General features: G+C 47.9%; 1 protein-coding gene across 3 annotated transcripts in view; it reads left to right on the forward strand.

Moving 5' to 3' along the window:
- LOC135257716 (intermembrane lipid transfer protein VPS13B-like) overlaps positions 1–22,846 on the forward strand; it is a 302,540-nt gene that overhangs the window by 182,688 nt on the left and 97,006 nt on the right. For 2 of the 3 annotated variants that reach the window (XM_064340776.1, XM_064340767.1), the window contains 3 exons: positions 1,852–1,993; positions 2,906–3,317; positions 4,129–4,240. In XM_064340776.1, coding sequence (XP_064196846.1) covers positions 1,852–1,993; positions 2,906–3,317; positions 4,129–4,240 — 666 coding nt within the window. Of the gene's footprint in view, positions 1–706; positions 774–1,851; positions 1,994–2,905; positions 3,318–4,128; positions 4,241–22,846 lie in introns of all 3 variants that reach the window. The other variant, XM_064340785.1, reaches the window with a different exon arrangement.

The raw sequence follows: 22,846 nt of genomic DNA on the forward strand, positions 1-22,846 counted from the left end.
TGCAGGAACAGTGCTCATGAAACGAGAACATTCCTCACACTGTCAGATCATCGTCTCATTGCTGCTGAGACTTAATGGGTATCATGTGAGCCTCCTCTCAAGCACTCGTTTTACAATGATGAAACTTAGATGGGTAGCAGTCGTAATATCCTCATGTGTTTGTGATGACAAAAGCATGTCGCAAGGAAAATATTTATTTTACTTTTATTGAAAGTCCCTTGTAGTGTAGGTTTCAGCATAGCAGAATATATGGTTTTTGAGATTGGGAACAGAAACGCATGCCGTTTACAGGGGTCAAAAATGAATTGCTGGGTCTTAGGGTGGTGTGGAGGAAATTTAAGGTTTGTCCAGAAATTCTTGCCAAGGTTTTCTCAAGGTGTAGTTTGAAGAAATTGCTCTTGTCATTGACTGAACTAATTGTGTACTGAGTGATGCGGGTGTACTGAGGGAGCGGCAGTGTAGCACAGTGGGTAAGGAACTGGGCTTGTAACCGAAAGGTCATAGGTTTGATTCCTGGGTAGGACACTGCCGTTGTACCCTTGAGCAAGGTACTTAACCTGCATTGCTTCAGTATATATCCAGCTGTATAAATGGATACAATGTAAGTCGCTCTGGATAAGAGTGTCTGCTAAATGCCTGTAATGTAATGTAATGATGCCGTCTCCAGGCCACAGAGTTTAGATGAGATGGGGCTTGTCTCTTCCAGGCCAGGCGAGAGCTGGCAGACAGGCCATTTTGAAGGAGTCATTCTTCAGTGCAAGGAGAAACCAGTGGTGAGGCCTTTGGCTCAGAGGGACACGCTCACTGTCCAAAGACACTTTCCACTCTCAACTCTGGGCCGTTCGTCTCTACTTTCTATGGAGAGCCCAGGAATGCGACCCTCAGGAACCCGCTGCTACCTTTTTAAACAGATCCATCCAAAACTCTTGGCCTCCAGCACGTGTTATACCTCCTTTCTCCATTTCCATTCCAATTAAATTGTGTTCATTTAATTGCATAATTTGATCAGTTTAGGGATTAGGAATATTGGAGAACAAACCTAGACTGAAAACCCAAAAAACAGTCAGGTATTAAACTATTTTGCCTTTCACAAAGAAACACAGCTGGGTTCCTGCTGGAGTCTTTTCCCTGTCTCTCCTGTGGCTGTAATTGCTGAATCATTAGAATGAAATCAGGTGGAAAGCGTTCCTGTGCCCTGAAAGAACCTGAGACGCAGCCCACCCCCCTGGGGGCGGGGCCACGCAGGCTTCTGCAATGGCCTTATTCTGCTCCCCTACACTCTGCTGTCTCAACCAGCAGTGGCCTGTGAGGGTTCTGTCTGTTTTATCCATGGCTGTCCCGATCGTCACAAAGCTGTACCACAGGGGTCCTCAACCCTGATTCGGAAAAGCCACATGAAACCCTAACAAGTAAGACGTGAGCCATCTGTGTAATTGTGCAATTGCTCAGTTACCTGGTGAGTAACGGCAAAAACGAGCAGACCCTGTGGCTGTCCGGGACCAGGGTTCGGGACCCCTGCAGTATCTGGTCCAGCCAAGCTGTGCGAGTAGATCGCAGCCAATCAATCTGCCGGAAAAGTCGTCGTTGAACGACAAGGTGGGGAATAACCTGCCAAACCCAAAACGTTCCCTCCCCACGAGAGAGACGGTCGCAGCCTAAGGCCATTGCCCGAAGCCGCAGCTGCTTTAAGCTGTGCCGTTAATTTTTTTTTTCAGTTTTTTTTTCCTTTGCAAAAAAATCAACAAATCTCTCTCAGCTTCTGGCTTATTACTTTTTATTCTTCTATTTCTTTCTTTTTGTTCCTCTCCCCCATCTCCAATTTCTGCTCCTGCCCCGCCTTGCCCTGCCCAGCCCAGAGGATGGCCCGCACTGTCTGGGCCGCTGCAGAGGGGCGGTCCTCTCTTGCACTGACAAGCTGAACAGACGCACTGTGCTGGTGCGACCCGTCAGCAAGCAGGACCCTTTCAGCCACTTCTCTGCCTTTTTTCCTCCTGTAAGAATCCGGTTCCTCTCCGTGTGACGCGCAGAGCTCCCATTGGCTTCGATCCCGAACGCGCATTCTCCATCAGAGCTTCGAGCGCACTCCAGCTCGCCTTCTGCCGTAGAGGCCTGCCAAAGCGCTCCCAAACCAAACGAAAGGCTCTTAAATCTGTCCTGCTCATCAGCACAGGAATTGTTTTTGAACACGGCTTAATTTTGTTCATTCATCGACCATGATGTTTGATTGCAGTTTGCAGAAAATGGGTATGAAACAAGCTTTGGACATGGCCCTTGGTACGCTTTCAGAAACTCTGGAGATTGCGCTGGAAGGATATTGGAGGAGTAACTGAAGTGAAACATACATTGTGTTTACTCAGCATGCCATGCAGAACATAACGTTCTGTTGACCATCTCGACCGATCATTATGATCTAATTATTTATAGCTCGCCGAGCTCCAAATACGAAGTTAATGAAAGCTCTTGCGGACATAATCTACTGGCATTAATTAATCAATGCATTCATGGTCTTCTTGAACCGCTTTAAATACGTTCTGGTTTGGTTTCCCCCATTTATGTGTAAGCTTTTGCTGAAATTGCTGTATTAATCTAAGCATGCAGTGACTCTAGAAATTAGACCTGGATCGTTCAGCTCATAAATCTTACATGCGTTCATAAAATTGCTTAGAGGATACCTTGCTTCTTAAAGCAGATGTCAAATTCTCTTGAAAGTGATTTGTTATTTCTCTTTTGGAAATGGTATCCTCTAAGTGACAGAAGTAATTTAGGCCCTGAAGTAGAGAGTAAAACGGCAACATGTGTTTGCTTTTGGCTTAAGCTTAGCTAACTACAGTGCTGGGTTATCTACCCCTGACCCCCCCGCCCCTCTCCCCCACCCCCCGACTCATCCTGTGGTTGTCACGAGCAGACGGCGGCGAAGGTGCTGGAGGTGTCGCACCAGCAGCACGGCTTCCTGTCCATCACCTACACCCAGGCCGTCACCAAGAACGTGCGCCACAAGCTGACCACCCGGCAGGAGCGGGGGGGCCGCGGGGCCCAGCGGCTGACCGAGGGCCCGGCGGACGGCTCGCCCCAGTACCTGCGGGAGATCCTGCTCACCGCCCAGCCTTTCGACGTGGTGCTGTCCTGCCCCCTGCTGGCCACTGTGGCGGGGGTGTTCCAGGTCACCCTGCCCCGCCGCTACCGGGACAGGGGCAGGTCCGCGGGCCAGCCCATGAGGAGCCACATCCTCACGTCCCGAAGCCTGCCGCTCATCTACATCAACACCAGCGTCATCCGAATCTTCTGCCCCGGGACGCAGGACCATGAGGCGCCCGCAGGTGACGGGGTTTGGAGGGACGCTGAGGGAGGGGTGGTATTTGGGGCTTTCTTATGGATTCATGAAGGAGGGGCTACCTCATTTGCCATCCTTGACATGTTTTTTTTCTCTACTTTTCTTGCTGTAAGTGCAGCAAGTTAAGTACTCCTAACTTTCTGGCAAAATTATTGAATTGATATGGTTATCTTTTGTTAAATTTACTATTGTTAGCTAACATACTGGCTTGCAGTCTTGTTTGTATGTTAAGCACACTGTCAAAAGTAATTGAGGACTGGTTGTCCCTGCCCTTTTAGGTATAGGTGACTGGTGGTACAGGTGTGATATACATACAAGTGCTTAGTATTGGTGGTTGTGTGGTACAGTTGTGTGCTTGATACACATTGATCTATGGTAGAATTATGTGTTTGGTACATGTGCATGCTTGGAACAGGGGTGTGCTTGTCCCTGTGTGGTACAGGTGTGTTTTTGGTAAAGGTTCATCTGACTCGTTATTTTTCCTGGGTTTTTCCTCTTTTTCATTTCTATTCTCAAAAGCATACAATTTACCTCAAGCTACGATTATATTTAAATATGAAATGAAACTCCTACTAAACGCTACAGACATTATTCTAAAGATTATTTGTTGAAGCACAATGGCTATATTGTACTTACTACAAAGACTACTGTATCTGTGCATCCTGATACCTTGTAAGCACCATAAATCTGAAAGCGATATGTATAGTTACATCTGGCTGTTTTGTTCTTGTGCATTGATGGATTGTGCGCATGTTGTGTGTGGACGTCTGTGTAACCTTTCGCATTTGCTGGAACAGAATCCCACCTGAAGATAGAGGACACCCTGGTGCTGAAGATCGGCTCTGTCAGCATGGCCCCTCAAGCCGATAACCCCCTGAGCCGAACCGTGCTGCGCAAGGACATCTATCAGTGAGTCCCGCCCGGCCATTCTCTCAGCACCTCCCTCCCTGGGGACCCCCGCCTAGCGCATCGGGAGCGGGCATGACCCCCTCTCCAGCGTAGTGGGGTCCTGGAGGGTCCAAGCGCTGTGGTATTTCATAGGACCCGAAAACTAGCTGGCTAGCCACAACTTCAGTTGACTTAGGAATAAGAGCAAGAGCGCTACATGGGTGCGGTGGTGAAAGGATCGTTTCAGAAGATGCACTGTTTACAAAAAACCACTCCCACTCTAATCTGTTGTTTGTCTGAATTTGTCTGGTGCTGAACACCGAAGATGAGCCAGCTGGCTGCAATCTTGGTTTCAAAGTGGCACTGGATATTTGTCCTTTCTCTGAACGGGTCACATATTCTGATTTCCCTTTGGCTTCGAGAGAGCATGAAACAGACAGGAGCGCTAGCATTAGCAGCCCCCCCCCCCCAAACCCCCAGCCTCATTTATTGGGGGGAAGGCATGCCGCGACAGCCCCGCGATGCGCCCGAAACAGCTCCCCCCCTACCCCGGCCGTGACAGGACGTTCTGAGTGACACGCCGTAGCGCGTGTGAAACACAAGACTGTTGATACAAGCCCCCCTAGTGCCATGTGGATCAAAGCTGCGAAGGAAAGCGAACTTCTGAGGGGAATATTCGGCGTAAACACGTTTTCTGCAAAAGGAGGCTGAGGGCTCTGGATTGTGTCATGGCTGCCTGGAAACCGCAGCAGTCAGCTATGGGCAGGAGGGAGCTGGCAAACACATGCAGTGAGCCAGATAAAAGTGGCGCGCGATGCTTTGTGCAGCTGGCGGTGAGATGTGAGCTGAAGGGGGGGCCTTGAAGAGAAAAGGTGAGCGGAGAGAGGTTCTCTCCTGGCTCCTTTGTTTCCTCCAGTTAGCGTAAACACCCGGGTTTGCTGTCAGCGGGGTGGAGGTGGGGGGGGGGGGGGGTTCTCTCCGTCAGGCAAACCTGGACCTTATGAAAGGACACTTTGTGAAATACATGTCCCTTTTACCCAACGCTTTCCTACAGGGAGCAACACACATCCTCAGCCTGCTTCTGAGAACTGGCTTTGGACTTTGATTTGTAAAAGGAAAGGGGTGTGACTTTTCACTTGTTTTTCAAGGGGGTTGAATCATTTAATTCGATTTGGCCGTTCTTCACTTGGAGGAGTTGACATTGTGTTAAGACGAGGTGTAGGAACATGAGTCTCCACTATGCAGAGGCATTGGACGCCGGCCCATCCATGACCGCTAAGCAGTGGTGGTCTCCCTCCTTTTTAAGTGAAACCGACATCATTGGGTTAGACTTTGTTTATGCCTTATGGTGGCAGCGTAGAACTGGTTCCCATGTTACCATCAGATCTCACTCTGACTTCTTTTTTTTTTTCTTCTTTGAAACCATGAGTGATGCTGTGTGGGTTCACATATATGGGGTTTGGAAACGTCAGCTGTGTTTTCTCCTAAAAATAAAAGCAAACACTGTGATGCCGTTTCAGACCGCAGTGCCAAGTGATCCGCCCCTCGCAGAACGTGACGCTCGTTGCCCCGCCTCCCCCCTCCCCCCCTCCCCGTTTCTTCAGCTCCCTGTAGTAGGCAGAGCCTGTCCCAAATGGGACCCTGCCCTGCCCTCAGATCCTAAAACGTACCAGAGCTCTCCACCTGCTAACCTGAACCCACCCAAGTGTTCTTCCTTACTTACTGGCTTCCTCTCTATATTCATTATTGTCCCCTTAGGGAAACCCTGTTTGCCATGTCACATAAACAACATTAAGCACTTCTCCAAACACAGAACATAATGTACAGGGAACAGTGCTGTGACCCAGCCTGCTGCTCTTCATATCCATAAAACACAGGCCGTCGTTACAGTTTTAAAGCAGAGCGGTGATAAATTATGTTGCACAACCGTTTGAGAGAGATACGGTGGTTGTGTGAGGAGGTGCACAGCTGGCTGTGATGTCGGCTGGCCTGGTCCTCTCTCCCTGAAACGGGAAGCACTGTGTGTTCTGTAGGAGCGACTGCTCTGCTTCTTCTGACAAACAGAACCTAGCTGGTGTCACATGAGGCAATCAGGGTCATCACACAAGGACCCTGGCTAGACAACAGGCGCGTATGGTGTGATATGCACAGAGCGACGCCAAAAAAAGAAGTTCACACAAATGCCAGTAGCCATACTCAAGGTCCTGTTTATCCGTCCTCCAATTGCATCCTTTGTCATAATTGGATGACAGATACAAGTAGTCTGTGTCACTGCATTAAATGATTGCTTCATTGTGTTTACTGGCAAGTCATATTACCACCCTGGGAGTGGAGGACTAAAAATCCAACTTAAAATGGCTGCCAGGCACTTATAAACATCCTGCCTGAATAGTCTGCGTCAGGCCCACGCGCGTAATATAAAGTTACTGCTTTTCTGTTCATCAGTTGATCCGCCCTGTGATCACGGTCAGGAACACACGTGCGAGCGCAACACGCGAGCACACACCCCGCGCGTTTACTGTTTGGAAATACACATTGCTTGAACGTTTGAAACTCGTCTTTTTTTTTTTTTTTTTTTTTTTCCGGCCGTGGAGTTAATAACAGATTCATTTGGAACCAATTAACGATTTTTTTTTTTTTACGGCTGGGTATTGTGGAATACGGGCTCCTGAGCGAGCGGGCCCTGGGCGGCCGGCGGGCGGGCGGAGCAGGAATTATGACACAGAGCCGGGTTTTCCCTCGCTGTCTCCCGCCGCGGCGAGGCCGCTGTCAATTTACACAGCTGAAATCATTTTCCCCACTTGAAAAAGAGGGGGATTTTTTTTCTTTTTCTTTCCTGAGTACATGCGCGCAGTCCCGGGAATGTCCAGCGTGTGCTCAGGCCTGACTTTCTTGTGGTTAATGCTCTCTGTAAAATCTCACAGATCCCTCTCTCTCTCCCTCTCTTTTTCCAGTTGCCACGGCGCTCATGGAACACTTAATTGAAAGCTTCTTGTAAGCGGAGGAGTTGGCTAATCGAGGCCGCTGGCTTTCATTTTGGCGCAAACGGCAGGGGTGCGCGCGCGTCTCTTTGAGGGGAAGACGTGTGTGTGTAGAAGTCAATGTTTTTCTATCAGAAACAGGTTGAAGTAACCGGCGGACTCTTCGGTGTCCACTTTACGGCTGAAAACAGAAAGCGGGCGCAGAACGTTTCTCCTGTCGGGGGGGGCGTGACTAGCGCTGTTAGCGCTGTTAGCGCTGTGCTAAGTGAGAGGGGGCCTGTGAGCCGTTCCGCTCCTCGGCCTGGTGCTACGCTCCAGCCCTGCAGTCCCTCAGGTTCTCTGAATGGTGAACTGCTGCCACTGGAACATTTTACAAACCACACCTCCCGCGCTACCCCAAACTGCCATTTTGTACAAATGTGTCATTACTCTGGAAATAACAGTTCTCATTCAGTTCTGGACCCCCTTGGGACGACGAGAGTGGGCTTTGCCCTTCTGTACGTGGAACCGTCACTTCCCAAATAATCTGTGCGGTGGTGATTATCACTTTTTCCTGGAAACGGCTCGTATCGTTCCCTCTTTCCCCTACCGAAACCGTTATATGTGGTAGATGCTGCATGATGTCTCCATGGCAACTTGGAAACACAGCCCTTTTGAGCGTAAGACAGAAAAACATAAACAAACCAGCATACCGTAGGCGGCGAGGGGCGGGGCTGGGGTGCGGGAAGATGCGCTGGGAGGAGGATGAGTGTTGGTTTCGGTAACGAGTGGTGCTTCAAACGAGCCGGGTTACGCCATTTCGGGAAGGTTCCCCCCCCTGGTGGCGATTACCGCACGCTCCCAATCACCCCACAGTCTGATTAATGGAATCTTCTGGCAGGCCCTCGGGGAAATCCGCGGCGAGGGCTTACTTACCGGAACGGAAGGGCAGGAAGCTGTGCGGTGGACGTTACTCAGCCGTGTTCCACAACCGGATTCCACCCTGCTGCCCATGGATGCCCTCTTTCACAGCCGTCCCGCTGTTTGCCCAGCAAAGCCAAGGCATTCCCCTGGCAGTCGTTTCTGTGAAGCCCTGGCCCGACTGGGCAGCCAGACGCCACAGGCGTCCGCTCGCGTTGGAGCGCGTCCCCCAGCCGGGGCTCTTCCTCTGCGTACGCGGCCGAGACGCGCAGTCTGCACCGAGCGCCCTGGAGCTCGGGGGAAAGGTGCTTCTGGGACATTGCCATCTGACACGTCTGCGCGGAATGGAAACATCAGCACATGCATCACGCGCACGTTGTAAAGACTTCACATGTACTGTGCGTGATGGCCGTACCCCGAGAAGCCGGAGCGGGGTTCGCCTTACTCGACACCGCGTTTATGGTCTGCCTTTGCAGGGTTCCGTCTGTGCGTTCTGAGGCCACGCGTGACGGATACATCGATACCTTGTTATAGTTCCGCACGTGGTATGGATGGCCTCGCGCTGGAAGGAGTTATCCATTAGGGATGAGATAAGCACTGCACTGTTCTGTTGCGCAGGGGCCTCTTGATTTCGGTGGGAAGTGACAGTGCTGCCCGGTGGAGGAGGCGGATTTTTTTTTTTGACCTGTGGATGGGCGATAGGCGAACTTGGGGAGGGGTTGTTTTGCGAGTAGCTGCCGGTCCCTTAATCATCCCGGCTTTGCTCAGAGCCTTTCTCCGGCCGTCTGATCTGCGTCCCCTGGCCTCAGCTGCTCTGCCAGCCTCCTCTGCTTTTAGCTTGTTTACGTGAAGTGGGAAAGCTGAGGTTTGGGGTTTGTTGTCTTCGCTGGGAGCTCGGAGCTCAGTTGGTGGCGCTCAAAGGCGGGCCACACAAGGTGACACGCGGAGATGTGCGAGCCATGTGGCGCGGACGAGGCTAACCGACCCTCCCCCAGGCGCCCCTGACCCAAACGGCTGTTCGTTTGGCACGTCGAGCGCCAGTTGCGCTTCCCACGCATGGATTTGGGGTTAGGGCATTAACTCGGTTGTCCCCCACGACTTACAAATCACCTTGCTTGTTTGTGAGAAGCCCAAATTTGGGGTTCGGCGTGTAATTAAAGTGGAGTGTTATTTTGCAGTGCGTACAACAGCTTTATGTTACAGTGTAATTCTGGGAACAATTTAGCTAAATTGTTGTTTTTGAAGCGCCAAGTTAAGTTTTTTGAACGTTGGAAATGAGAGTCTTTCTTAGGCTCAGGTACTGAGAGGCAAATGCCTTTGTTCAGCTCCTCAGTTGGAGCATAACTGTACTTTGTAAGATTGATATCAAACACCTGAAGAAATAATAGAAATAAATATTGTGTCAGTGATTTAGACTTACTCTTTAACACTTTCGGGCTATGTTACTTTTTGATGGAACTTAGTTTAAATTCAGAATTATTGCTTTTCCTTTAAAACGCCGATACCATTGTTATTATATAAAACCGTAATTAAATCTACTTCTAAAATCAACAAGCACACTCCAGATTTTTCAAAAGTTGTACAAAGATATCTTTTTGCAGTTCGATGTTTTTTTAAGGGGTATGAAGAATTTTTTTGTCAGACAATACAAGCCAGCAGAACTGATGCACAGTACAAGGAATAATTAAATTAGCAAGTTAGAAGTATATGTCAGTCAGCTTTGGTGAATATGCGAATAGTACAGCTTAATTTAGAACTTCTTGCTATACTGCTACTGAATTGAAGAATTATACAGTGCTCACTCTTTCTCTGTTGTACTGCTGCTTGTATTTCATATATTTCAGTATGCTTAAATACAGATGTTCGTAATTATTCCAAGGAGCTTTGGATAAGAGAAACTATAAAAGAATTAAATTGGATGTAAATAAAAAGTTTTTTGTAGTAAAATTATAATCAGTAGCATAATTTTGTTTTGAATCAAGAATGAATTAAATTTTAAAATCCTCAGGCTCTGTAATTTGTTATGCTTTGTATCGTGTATGGCTCTAATTAATGACTCATCCTAATCCAATTAAACATTCATGGTTAACTGCTGACTTTCCCTAAACACATTGCTCAGAATGTATTGAATAATTGTATTGTGTTTAAAAACTAAATCCACCTTTTTACTGTCGCATAACAAATAAGTTATAAATATTTTGTAAATAATTTACAAATCAGTGGCAGATATGTTTTGTTAAATTACATTACATGTATTTAGCAAACGTTGTTATCCAGAGTGACTTACGCAGCTATTTTCATTTTAAAAACAGCATTAATTCATACTGGATATATACTGAAGCAATGCTGGTCAAGGGTTCAATGATAGTGCCCTACCTGGGACACTAATATTGTTCCTTGGCCATTTTACTACACTGCCAATGTGACATTTTATTTTGCAAAAATGTATGCCTACAGAAATTTGTTCAGATATACTGCTGGTTTCTATATCTCTAGAACACGTGGAAAGGGATGTTACAGTTTATGAACTTGATTTCTGATGAAAAAACAGCATCCTTACTGGTTCCAGCAGGTTTTAGCCAGGGCTGTGTTATTGACTGACATACCAGCAGTTGTTTGAATGGCGGTGCCAAACAGGAGCCCCACCCATGTAAGATCATGAATCATGAGGAGACTTGACTTATGTGCAAAACACATCTCCAGATGTTGGGCAGACTTATTTTCATATTAGAATATCAACCTGATCTGACTCATGCTGTTAGGTTATGAGCCTGTCAATTGAGCCTACTTATGTGATAGTGTGTCAGAGTGGATTGGGAAACGTGGTTGTCCCCCCCCCCCGGAGGGGGATCTGAACCTGACATTTTTAGTTAATAGCCTGCTTTGTGAATTTATTCTTTTGAATATGTTAAGTGCCCCAGTCATCCCGGGTAAAGTAAAGTCAATAGTAGGTAAATAATATTAGTGAATTCTCCATTGGTCAGGTACTTTTTAAACAGCAGTGTCTGGGTAGTCATTGAATTGACTTTTTTCAAAGTTAAACTAAAGGATAATGTAGGGGCAGAAATAATGTTTAGTTGATCTATAACTTGGCTCACCGAGAAGGAAAACCTTTTTTAAATTATTAGGAAAACACCCGCTTGACAAGAAAAACATTCTGAGCCTCGTAGATGTGCTGTTCATTTTCATTTCAGTTTTTAAAGGAGAAACAGTACTTCACAGAAAGTTGAGGAGAACTCACAGTTTAACACTTTTTACTTTTACTGCTGGGTGGTTCATCTGGTTAAGGCACTGTTTTAGCTCTAGTAGTGCATGGATGGGCCCCATGGTTTGAGATCAATACACAACTGTGTCAGTGCGGATTGGCCAGTAACCATGCAGAGACTTAACTGCCAGTAGCGTCACCCAGAGTTAGGGAGGGCTCTGTCGGCAGGATTAAAAAGCAAAATGGATTGATTTGTATTTAACCCATGTTTGGTTTTGTCTTATAGGCCATTAAATACCAGTAATTCTGTCTCTGAAATGCACATTGTTCTGTCTCGGTCTGAAAGTTATGGAAGATGATATTACATGTAGGAGGTGCACTGTCACAGCAGCAAGAAGGAAACCAGGTGCGTAATTATTTTCTGGAACGCATGAATTCGGTGTCTTGTAAGGACGACCATTTAAAAGTAAACCATTACGTGAAATGATTTGAATTTACTCACCCAGGCCCCAAAAAAATCAGCATATCTCTCTCTCTCTCTCTCTGTCTCTCCCTGTCCCTTCCTCACTCCCTCCTTCCCTCCCCCCCTTCCTCTCTGGTATTAATCGGCAAAGAGAAGAAAATAGCCATGGAAGGTAGGGTCAGCCAGAGCAAACATTGTTTTTGTCAGTCAGCAAATGAAACACCTGGATTTTGTAACCGAAAGAGATATTTTACATCACTGTGACACGCGGGATTAATGCAAGATAAAATTGTTTTAAAAAAGTGACTGCTGTTACCAAAGTAAATCAAACATCCGTTTTATTAAGTTCTGCAGAATTTATGTCCTGAATCCGAGCGCTCTGCTGATCTCGGGGATGATATTTGGAAGGGTTTTCATGTACAAACAGTTTAGGGCTGCGGCGCGGCGGTGTAGACGGGAAGTTTAGTCCAGGGCTCGGGGGCATTACCGCGACTTTGCGGTTGGGTTTCTGTTACAGGCCTTCCTCCTTCTCCATTTTTCTCCTCTTTTTTTCCGCGGAATGGCCCGCTCTGTCGTTTGGGCAGCGATGCGCGCGGCGCGGCGTGTGTACCTCGTAGCGCGCGTCCCGAAACCCGCTTCCTGCAGGACGAGAGAGCGCCGAAGTTCAGCCCCGCTAAGCGCGGATCAGACCGTTTGTTTTGATTCGGTTTTCTTTTGCTGCTGTTTTTTTTGAAGAAGAAGAGGAGAATGTGATTAATGTTTGGAAATCGGGCCCCCGAAGCTATTTGCGGCAGTGGCGTAAGGGCTTCAAGAGGGAAATCCGTTTGACCATCTGTACCTTGTGCCGTCTGTAATCAGGACGTCGTGTGCAGCGAATACCTTCCCCCCCTCTCCCCCTGTGGGAAGGAGGGCTGAGCAAGCTGCACCATGGGATAGCTGTGTTTTCTGTTACAGGGGAGGCCGTGGTGCATCTGTATTGTGGTATTTGCTGACTTCTGTGTACAGCTTGCGGTTCATTCCATAAATATCTGTGGCCCCTCTGATGTTATTCTCAGGGTTTCTCCTCTGTGAGAATTTCTACCGCAACACTTGTATTTCTCGGCCTGCACTTAAAGGTTTAGTGGGATTAGAAGTTTAAACCAGCCTGTCCCTACCATGCATTTATGGGCATTTTATGTATGTAAATCCCCATGCCAGCCTTTTAAGAAGTGGGGGAGTTATACAAGTAGAGTTTCAAATGAATAAACCACAGCTTTTTTTTTTTTCTCCTTGTGGTCCGATCTTTGCAGGCAAGGAATACTATGATTTTGGGCTGTAACATGTTAGTTTAATACAACTGGGAAATAAAGAGCACTGGTAGAGATGCCTGTGCCATTACCGTGTCCCCGTTGCTAAGAAACAGAAGTGCGCCACTGCCAGAAAATGTTGTTGCAGATCCTTCAGCGCGGGCTCACGGGCTTCTGTGCTGAGTGTGGCGTGCGAGTGTCACGATGTGAAGGACCAGGTCGTCCTCGTCATCCTTGTTTGACGCTCCGCGTCAATCATCGAGGGGCCGCGTGGTGACACGGGAAGGAAGGATCACCCCTCAGCTGTGGCGGGTTCGTAAAGGGTTCCCACCCGGGGTCCCCGAAAACAGCGGCTCCGGCAGCGGTGCCAAGCGGCGGGCCGTCCTGTGGCAGGATGTAGGTTTCTAAGAATACACGGCCGCCCGAGCCGGGAAGCTCCCCGCCCCGCCGCAAGTAATGCGAGCTTCTACTGGTGTTACGCCCTGCGCGCCATGCGCCATGCGCCATGCGCCTGTGCGAGCTAGCGTACGTGCTGGAGAGATTTTATTTTCTTTTATTAAGTGAGCACAGTTCTTAGCACTGCTAATGCTCTGCGTATTAAGGCATCCTGGTTGTTGTGGATGTGATTTAGTCTTTATCAGTTCCTGGGAACGTGAGCCATTTGGCATGGATGTGAATTGTGGGATTGAATGTTGCCCTGTAGGATCATGTGACTTTTTCCCCTGCTATCTGATTTCAGGATAAGAGGGCAGGACGCGCGGGACGAAGGGTATTCTGCACGTGTGTGTGTCGCGCTTGTGATGACGCAAGGCGTTCAGAATTGCACAAGGGCAAAAAAAAAAAACAACAAAAAAAGGAAAAGGGCAGAAAAATGTTAAATGTGAGCAGGACGCCCGCGGTGGACCGGCTGTTGCCTTGCGACAGACTGTGTGTGTCTCGGCTCACACGCGGTCTCCCAGAGTGTTTACCAAACATCGGATAAACGGCGATGTTTCCCGGCTGCTTTCCTCCTTCTCGCAAATGGCGGCCTTGTTTTTTTTTCTCTTTTTCTCTCCCCCCCCCACCCCCCTTCTCCCTCCCACCCCCTCTGTTCCCTCTTGCGGAAGGCTGAGAAATCAGCCGTCGGCCTCGTCGGTGTGCGGATAGGAGAGCGCGGTTGGCGTGCGGTGGGAAAGTGCCGCTCTTAACGGTGTGCGGGGCGGACGGCGTTCCCGCTCCCGCAGAACTCTTTGTAGCGCAGTAGGTGAAGAGAGCGGGGCTGCCGGCTTGGGAAAAGCCTCGGCGAGGAATGCGCCGATGCCTTAGATGTGCATGTGTGAAGCCACAAGCACTCTGTGGCTCTGGAAACAAAATGGGATAATTGCTTAATGCTTGTCTAATAAGACGCACATTACATCCCCAGGGTGTACAATTTGACTTTAAAGAGAAACTGCCTCGCCAAAAAAAAAGGCTCAAAGGGTTCTCTTACCCTTAAGTCTTTTTCATTGTTGTCTTATTATCTGTTTGCTGGTAGTGGCTGGGGGGGTGTGGGGTTGGGGGGGGGGGTGCTGGGTACTGAAACCGTTTAAGTGGTGGTCATTGGGTGGTTGGCTGCAGGACTTCTTGCCAGCCCCTGACCCCATTCTCAAACTCAAGCCAAATGTCTTCTGTTGCCATAGTAACATCTTCCCAACCTCTGAGTGTCTTGCAGTCTTCTTGCATTTCAATCTGAAATCAGTGTTCAGCTGGGGTTGGATGGACCGCGTTCCTCCTCCCTAACGGTGAATAGAGTGTGTAAGAGGTGTGAAATGGACCAGACCGTCTCTGATAATGCCACACACGGCAGTTACTTCAGTTTGTAAGAACCTGAAAGCCATTAAAAGGTGGCGTGGAAAAGTCTTTCCCCAGCTCTAGTCCAAGGGGCACGTCGTGCACCATATGAAGGTATTCATTACATCTGAGCCGTGAGTTAATTAGGATTGATTGAGCCATTGAGTGAACGCAGACCTGGGCTTCGCAGTGTTTAGCAAGAGCCCGCCCAGAGCTCTTTGTTGCTGATGGCTTGTTGGAGGTGTGTTAATTCTAACAGGGGAAGACAGAAGCAGGAGTGTTTCTGAAAGTTATTTCTGTTCAGCTTAACCTCTTAAACAAACCAGTAGTACGGACAGATTTTCATATTTATTGACTAGCTGTTATTCTGTGGGTCCTCCAGCAAGTCATTGATCTCGTCGTTAACCCAGAGAACGCTGCTCCGAATTTATGAAAAGGGCAGATGTTAAAACTTTCTCACTGACTGTACAAATACACTGACAGCACATTTGTTTCACAGAAGAATTATATGAGTATGATTAATTGATTAAATAAAGATGAATACAGTGCCACCCCTAAGATTGCTTTTGCTCTACCAGAACTTCTTGTTTTGACATGATTTAATTAATTTCTATGGTAACATTAAACTAGTATTGCGGTGTACTGAAAGATTCATGGGATGGTTGTCGTAATATAATGGTTTACATATTGCAGTAGCAATAATGAGAAGATATACTGTGTGCGTGTTCAGCCAATCAGAGTGAAGTATTAATCTATAATTGGTATAGTATATTTACTATATATATAATTGAATATATATGTACACACCATGGCTTGGATGAGAACCTCATGGCCTGTGGTTTATTCCTTACATGCACATTGTTTTGTGTATTGAAATGTATATTCCATTTAGGTCAGATTCAAGCTGTATTAAGTTAAGAATATGAAATGTTTTTATCTGTCAGTATAAGCACTGATTGGACGTATATGTATTTCAGGGCCAGCAGCCTCTCTTCTGTGCTCTGGACTTGATTGCTGTGTACACATGAGCGGATCCAATTACACAACTTTAATTACACACAACGTATGATCTCCAGCAAATATCTTTTGCGAGATATCATTGTGTACCAGTAACAGAAAGTCAAACCGCAAGTCCCAATTGTCCGCAATTACCATGACATCCAAAGTGCTATTGTTCCCATTGTTTTATGCCCTTCGGAATCTAGTAAATCTTTTGAGAACTGGATACATTGTTTGTGAAATCCCGCATAGATCACGTGGGTTAATACGGTGGTATTATTGGCTTTTTAAAGCCACTTGATTGTGTTCAGAGGAGAACGGGCTGGTCTGATGGGACTCTCCAGCTGAGAGGCACATGTTCAGAGCGCAGTGTTTCGCACGGAGAATCAGAGCTCCTGGAGCCTGTGCCACCCTCACCCAGCTGTGTGTGTGTGTGTGCGTGCGTGTAAGAGAGTGTGTGTGTGTGTGTGTGTGTGTGTGTGCGTGAGTGTGTGAGTGTGTGAGTCTGTGTGTGTGTGAGTGTGTGTGTGCGTGTGTGGGTGTGTGCGCACGTGCGTGCATGTTTGTGTGTGCGTATGTGTGTGTGCGCGTGTGTGCGCGCGTGTGTGTGAGTGTGTGTGAGTGTACACACGTGTATGTCTCTGTGCGTGTAGCCCTGCGTGTGTACACATGTGAGAGTGTGTTTTTGTATGTCTCTCAGTTCACAGCAGGGCCCTTCTCCTACTGTGCTGCCAAACCAGCATCACTTTCACATGCAAACCCCCCTGAACCCCCCGATCAACACTCCCTTAACGAGACACACGTGTGGAGCCAAGAAGCGCAGCTCCGCTGGAACCCAATGCATCTTCATCTATCCAAACAGACAGTGAACCCGGAAAGAGAGCCCTCACATATAAAGATACCTCACGTATAATCAAGTTTGACAAATGGGCCCTTCATGAAAAGGATACCTAAAGGATGTTTCCGAGTAGATTAGGAAACGTAATCCGCCGCCCACCCACCCCACACGTAATTACGAATGTATACAGCGGCGCACGCGCGCACACGTGCGGCCCGGGACGCCTGCGCGTCGGAGGGCGAGCCGGCGCTCCTGTCGCGGGCTGCGGCCACGGGCCTCTGATCGCGCCGGGTACAGCGAGGGTGAGCCTGGCGGCGGTGCTGGGTGCTGGGCGCGGGGAAGGAACCGAAGGCCAGGCAGCCGGGAGGCTTTCATCCTGCCAGTACCCCCATCTGGTGATTGAGCGGGAGACGCATGCAGCTTCTCAGAGCGAGGGCTCTGCTTTGGAGCGAGCAGAAGGTCTTCATCGAGGTTTTCAGAGCATGACTTTAGAGCATGACTCTGCAAATGTCTGTTTTTTTATCATTGCGAAATACCCGTTCCTCCATTTTAACTTGCACTTTATTTGGTGGCTATTGGTTCAGACTGGAGTGAAATAACCATCGGGGTGAAAACCAGTGATTTTATGCGTTCATTGTTTGTTTGTGTCTCGCGCAATGTTTTTCCCTTCCTCCTGTGCACCGATACACTCAATGTACCCAGATTCTGTACACTGCTTGGATATGTTTGCCAGATCTCTGTGTGGCTCTGTGTTCTGATTAAGTATACAAGCATTGTGCATATGTGTGCGTGCATGTGTGTGTCACAAGACCTATCTAGCATTGAGGATCTGATCCTCTATGTGTGCATCATACCTGCCTGACACATTGAAATGATTGAAAGCCATTATAAAATATTTCAAAAAACGCAGTAGAACCATTCATGTGCTGTAAATAGATAGTTCATAATGGTATTCAGTGTCTTATTCCTGCTGTGCCTTTGTATTGAGTAGTGAATAGTGATTCTGCAGCCATATAGTAAGATGTCCATTCGGGTCTCCCTGCAGCATGTTATCTGTTGCAGTGTGCCACATACGGAGCTGTGAATGCATGAAGCACTATGCTACAAGTACAAAATCACTTTGCTACAAGTTCCCAAAGTCCTTCCCTCTACATCTTATTTATCATCCTCCTTACCTCTAATAGGCTACACACAACTAATCCATTGCATTTCCTCCCCACTATCATTCTTCAGGTTCTAAGTAGACCTCCCTTGTTACCCAAAGGTAAAAAAAATACAGAAAGGGCTGAATGCACTTGAAAGCAGCAATATGACACATGAACTGAAGTCGGGGGGGTGGAGCCCACTCCGGTCCAACTGGATCCGGTCCAGTCAAATCCGGTTCACCTGGGAGTGTTGTCATCACGGGATCCAGGCCGGCCCTCGCGGGCGCGGTCGCTGGCCCGGTACCGCCGCGCAGCCTGAACGGAGCAGCGTATTTAAGCTCCAGGGCCCGGTCAGCGCGGGGCTTCTGTACGGCGTTTCCTGCCACGCTGTTCTGAGGAAGGAAGCTTCATGTCGGAACATTCTGATATGTGATCTCCAGTAATTCTTTACACGTGCCATGTTTACTGAATGGCCTTTGTGTTCGACAGAAGTCCAGCTACCATCTTCCCGACCTCCCGCCCCCCCCAGCTTCCGGCAGTCGGAGCGGGACGCTGTGCAGTGTCCTGTGCCCGCTCACGCGTTCAGCGGCCGGCGGGGGGGTCGGGGCTCCGCCTCTCCTCCTTCCCTGCGCGCTAATAAAACCAGGACAGCAGTTGTTCTTTCTTTCTTTCTAATAGTTTTTTTACATTTTTTTCCCTGAGCTTGATGTGGGTTTTTGATATTCAAGCTCTCTGCGTTTTCCCCCTCACCGTGGGAGCGCTCTTCGTTCAAAGGGGGGGATGGGGGGGGTGGTAATTCGTGCGATGTCTGCGCTGTGCCATTCGAGTGCCCCGTGCTCACAGCGATGCGTGCTCCGAGCTGCGGTCTGCCAGCGACTGCCCGGCGGGGGGGCTCCCTGTTTAACCCGCTCCGCACCGCGGGCTGCGTGGAAGGAGCGGACATTTTCCTGTTGTCATTGAATATAATTCCTTCGTCGTGGGAAGCATTACCATCCAAGTGTTAGTGATCGTCTTCTGCTCCCAGACCCTTGCAGACACAAAAAGGAGTCACATGCTTGGAACTGGCTATTGACGCAGTGTGCGGCACCAGCCTAGCCTGTGCGTAACAGGGCCTGTTTATTGTCCCTCTAATAGTGTCTGTTTTGAGCGTCGTGGTGGATTCGATCGAGTGTCACTCGGTCTGCGGTGGCCAGGCACGCCCTCCTTGTAAACGGATGATCCTCCGGCCTTGTGATATTCTACGTTATTTTTCTTCCTTGCCCTTTCTGTTTGTCCAGTTGTCGGATATTCAGTTATTTATTTTTTTTATTCACTGCTTGGTCACTGTTTTTTTGTCGCTGTGAGTTTAAACAGGGAACAAGATATTTTAATAAGAAGTGAAAGGAAAACTCTGGTGCAGGAATGTCACTGTGTATAAATATACTTGGCAGTTTGAAAGGGGCTAGAAATGCCTCAGTATAGTATAAACACCGCTCCAAAAGGCATTCTGTGGAGGAAGAATTAGCTGATGTCGGAAGCATCTGTACCACAGATTATTTTAATTATTTTACTGTGTTTTCCTCGCTGACGTAAATTTATTTGGACATTATCTCATGAGAAAGTGGTTATAACTCTGTTGTCTTGTGCAGTTCCCGGGATTCAAACCCCTCACATATTTTTGAGTCCTGATTCAGAAATCCAGCGAATTAAACATGCGCTTCTAATTCCATTATGTGGGGAGCTTCCAGTTCTAATTCACTGTATTTTGTTTCATTTAGCTTTTGTTTATGGGAAGGAAATTTGAATTAGAATGAGATGTTGTTTAAGGTCAAGAAATGCGGGGGCTAGGGGAGAGATCTACTGTTTTAGCGTATCTGATTACATGTTTGTGCAGCTTGTCCACTGTAACGTGAGTTAACCTAATCAAAAATGGTGGCCATTTTCTTGCACATTGTTTATGAACAATGCCCTACTGTATCCAAATAGGACACATCTTTGATGCAGTCTTGTTTTTAAAAATATTTCACGGGATTAAATAATGGACTTTGAGTATCTTCTAATCAACTTCAAAGAGCTGGACCCAGCATTGCTCTTTTTCAGATAAAATTAGCTCCCCACAGCATCTTTGAGAATGCACTTCAGATTAGTCGGGCGTACACTTAATAGGATCCAGACTGCACAATCGTGTGCAATATTGAACCGCTTAATCAATTATGAAGAGGAAAAAAACAGTAGTGCATCATGATGTTGGATCCATAAAGCAGGCTTAATTTTACAGGGCTATAAAACACACTCCTATCTGGTGCACGCCTTCAAGAATTTATAGGGAAAAGTAAATCAAGGGGTTACTTGTCAAGTCAGCATAATTGCTTTGATTGTAGCCGAGATCGTAAAGAGTGAACACCCCGCCGTCCCCCCGTTTGTCTTGACCAGGGTAGAGGGAAAGGGCTTTCGGGAAGGCCGCATTGTCTCTATCCAAAAGTTGAATCTGTCGCTCGACCATCCGATGGAGCAACGTGTTTCCCTGGATACTGCGTCTGTTTGTCGTATTTCGATGGTCTGCCCACGCTTTGGACACGCATGCGAGCCGCGCCTCCGAGCGCGTTGCTTTTGATAACGTGCGTCAGTCCTCTCAAAGCTGCGTAATATGACACTGCTCTCGGCCGGTCGCAGGGCCTTTCTTGTTGGAGGCTCAGTTGAAGCGTCACCGGTCGGAGCCGTCGAGTTGGCAGCCGGCATGCCAATAGCAGCAGTGGAGCTGGAGTCCTGAAGGAGGGTTGTTTTCCTTTAATTAATGTTCTAAGTAGCATTGAGGTATGCGCCTGTTCCACTTCAGGCTGATCCAAATGATAAAAACGACTGTATCTGAGGGCATTCCAGACCCCTTGCCATGGTTTTTTTTCTCAAAAAACCAGTTGGGAATAATCTGTTCCATACACGTGCTTAACGATTAATTAAAGATAAGCTTTTTCCAATTAGTAACGGCGGTGAGATCACATCGCCAGCACACGTCCTGTGTGTTTCGGTGGGGAGGGGTGGGGTTGGGGGTCTGTTTCCAATTGGGTCCAGGAAGTTTCCCCTCACACCTCAGCGTCAAGACCTGCACTCCCAAATGCTGCCTGGCGTGTTTTCTGAGTGCAAATCTGTGCCATTCTGCAGCACCGTGTCTGTTATTCAGGGAGGAAGTGACTTCAGAATAACTAGATCCTCTCTATTTCTCCTGGGAGCCGCAGCAGAACAGGATGTTTCTGGGCGACTGTGCTGGACCCGGCTAGAATGGTGGAACCACCACGAAGGAGCTCTTCTTATGCTGTTAGCAGTCGTCCCCAGGTGCCCAACAAAAGCCATGCGTGAGCGCTATTGTCGTTCTCTTGACCTTATTTCGAATCCTTTCCACATGCTTTTGCTTTAAAAACAGCTAGTGAAATTTATTGTGTCAAATAGTTTAACGGAACGATCTCTCGAATGCCTCGCCCAGTTGCGCGCTGCGAAATCAATTAATCGCAGGCCTCGGAAGGTCTGGTACATTTCTCTGCAGATGCACCGGGTCTCCAGCGAATGACTCCTGAATGTGCTGCGTCGGTGTCCTACCTGCCCTGGTCCGCTGCGGAGGGACTGCGCCAGCTCGATGGCACGGTCGCAACCGGTGCGCAGTCCACAGCCAGCCAATCCTGTGCGGTTTCAGAAACAATGTGCCTCAGCGTTCCTGAGCAGGCGGTTAAACGTGGTCTTTGGCTGCGAGAGCGGAATTCCTCCGTTTATCTTTGTCCAGTATTGGGACTGTTTGATTTGGATTGATGGCTGAAGTCGAGTGAGGATGAGACTTTTTACGGGATCCTGTCTTATTTTTCTTGCAAAAGGCACTTGGGGGGGGGAGCGGAGGTATTGGGGGGAGGGGGGGTGACAGAATTACAGCACAATAGCAAAGCTGTTAAAATGTTTCATGCAAGCCTGTAAATTATATTAAGATTTTTATCTCCAGCAGGGGCGGAGACAACCACATGCTGGTGTCTTCAGAACCAGTATGGTCAGTATGCCATGTTTATAACCGAGTTATTCTGACATGTAAACTACGTCGGAAATAAATGATTTCTGCAATTAAGATGTTGAAATCAAAGTGCAAACAGTGACTTTTCGTATACACCATGACTCTATAAACAAAAGCCCTTCCCCCTTGCGTCTTTGTCTGTTTGGTTTCCCCACTGTCAGGGACTGAAGATTCCGGTCCTGTTTCTCAACAGGGGTGGAATTAAGCAGGCCTTGTCTATTAAAGGTAATTCTCGCCCATTCCATCTAGTGTAAATACCACTTAATTGACAACCACGATTGCCTTTAAACTCTAATCAGCTGAATGAATACCATTCTCCTGGAGGAGATCCGTGACAGGAACCGATATAAACGTTTATTTCAGTAAATGTGAATAATTTAACGGTTTCGTGTTCCTGGTGGAGATTATTTTAGCACATGCATCCACTGTGCCTCACCAAGCACGTGTATCCATGGCAATGACCTGTGCTGAGGCACAGTGTGTGCAGTACGGAAGCACTGTCACACAGTTTTGCACACAGTTACCGGCACCCTTACCCAGAGCAACTCACACCACCTATTCCAGTTTCCCATTTCCTCCAGGGTACAGCTGCAGTGGCCCATACTGGGATTTGAACCTTCCACTTCATCATTATATGTGGTTCACTAGCCATTACACTACACTATTGTACTCTACACAGTTTGCATCTATTCAATTTTAACACAAGTCTTCCTTTTTTTTTTTGTTGCTTAATTCCTTATTTACAGTAGCAGCTCTTTTTTGTTGTTCCTTCAGGGGCACACACACAGGGGCCCCTGCTGCTGAGCACATGCACTCTTCTGATGCGTTCACACATGAGCCGGTGACTAAGTTCTGCCCCAGACGGCACCGTGTGCTGCAGGAGAGCTAGCGCTGAGCATCAGAAAGGCATATCTCTAACTGACAACATCTGGTAACCCTCCGGTGTCCCACCCCTACTGACTGCCAGCAATAGT

This window comes from Anguilla rostrata, chromosome 1, assembly GCF_018555375.3.
Source record: "Anguilla rostrata isolate EN2019 chromosome 1, ASM1855537v3, whole genome shotgun sequence".
NCBI classification, from domain to species: Eukaryota; Metazoa; Chordata; class Actinopteri; order Anguilliformes; family Anguillidae; genus Anguilla; species Anguilla rostrata.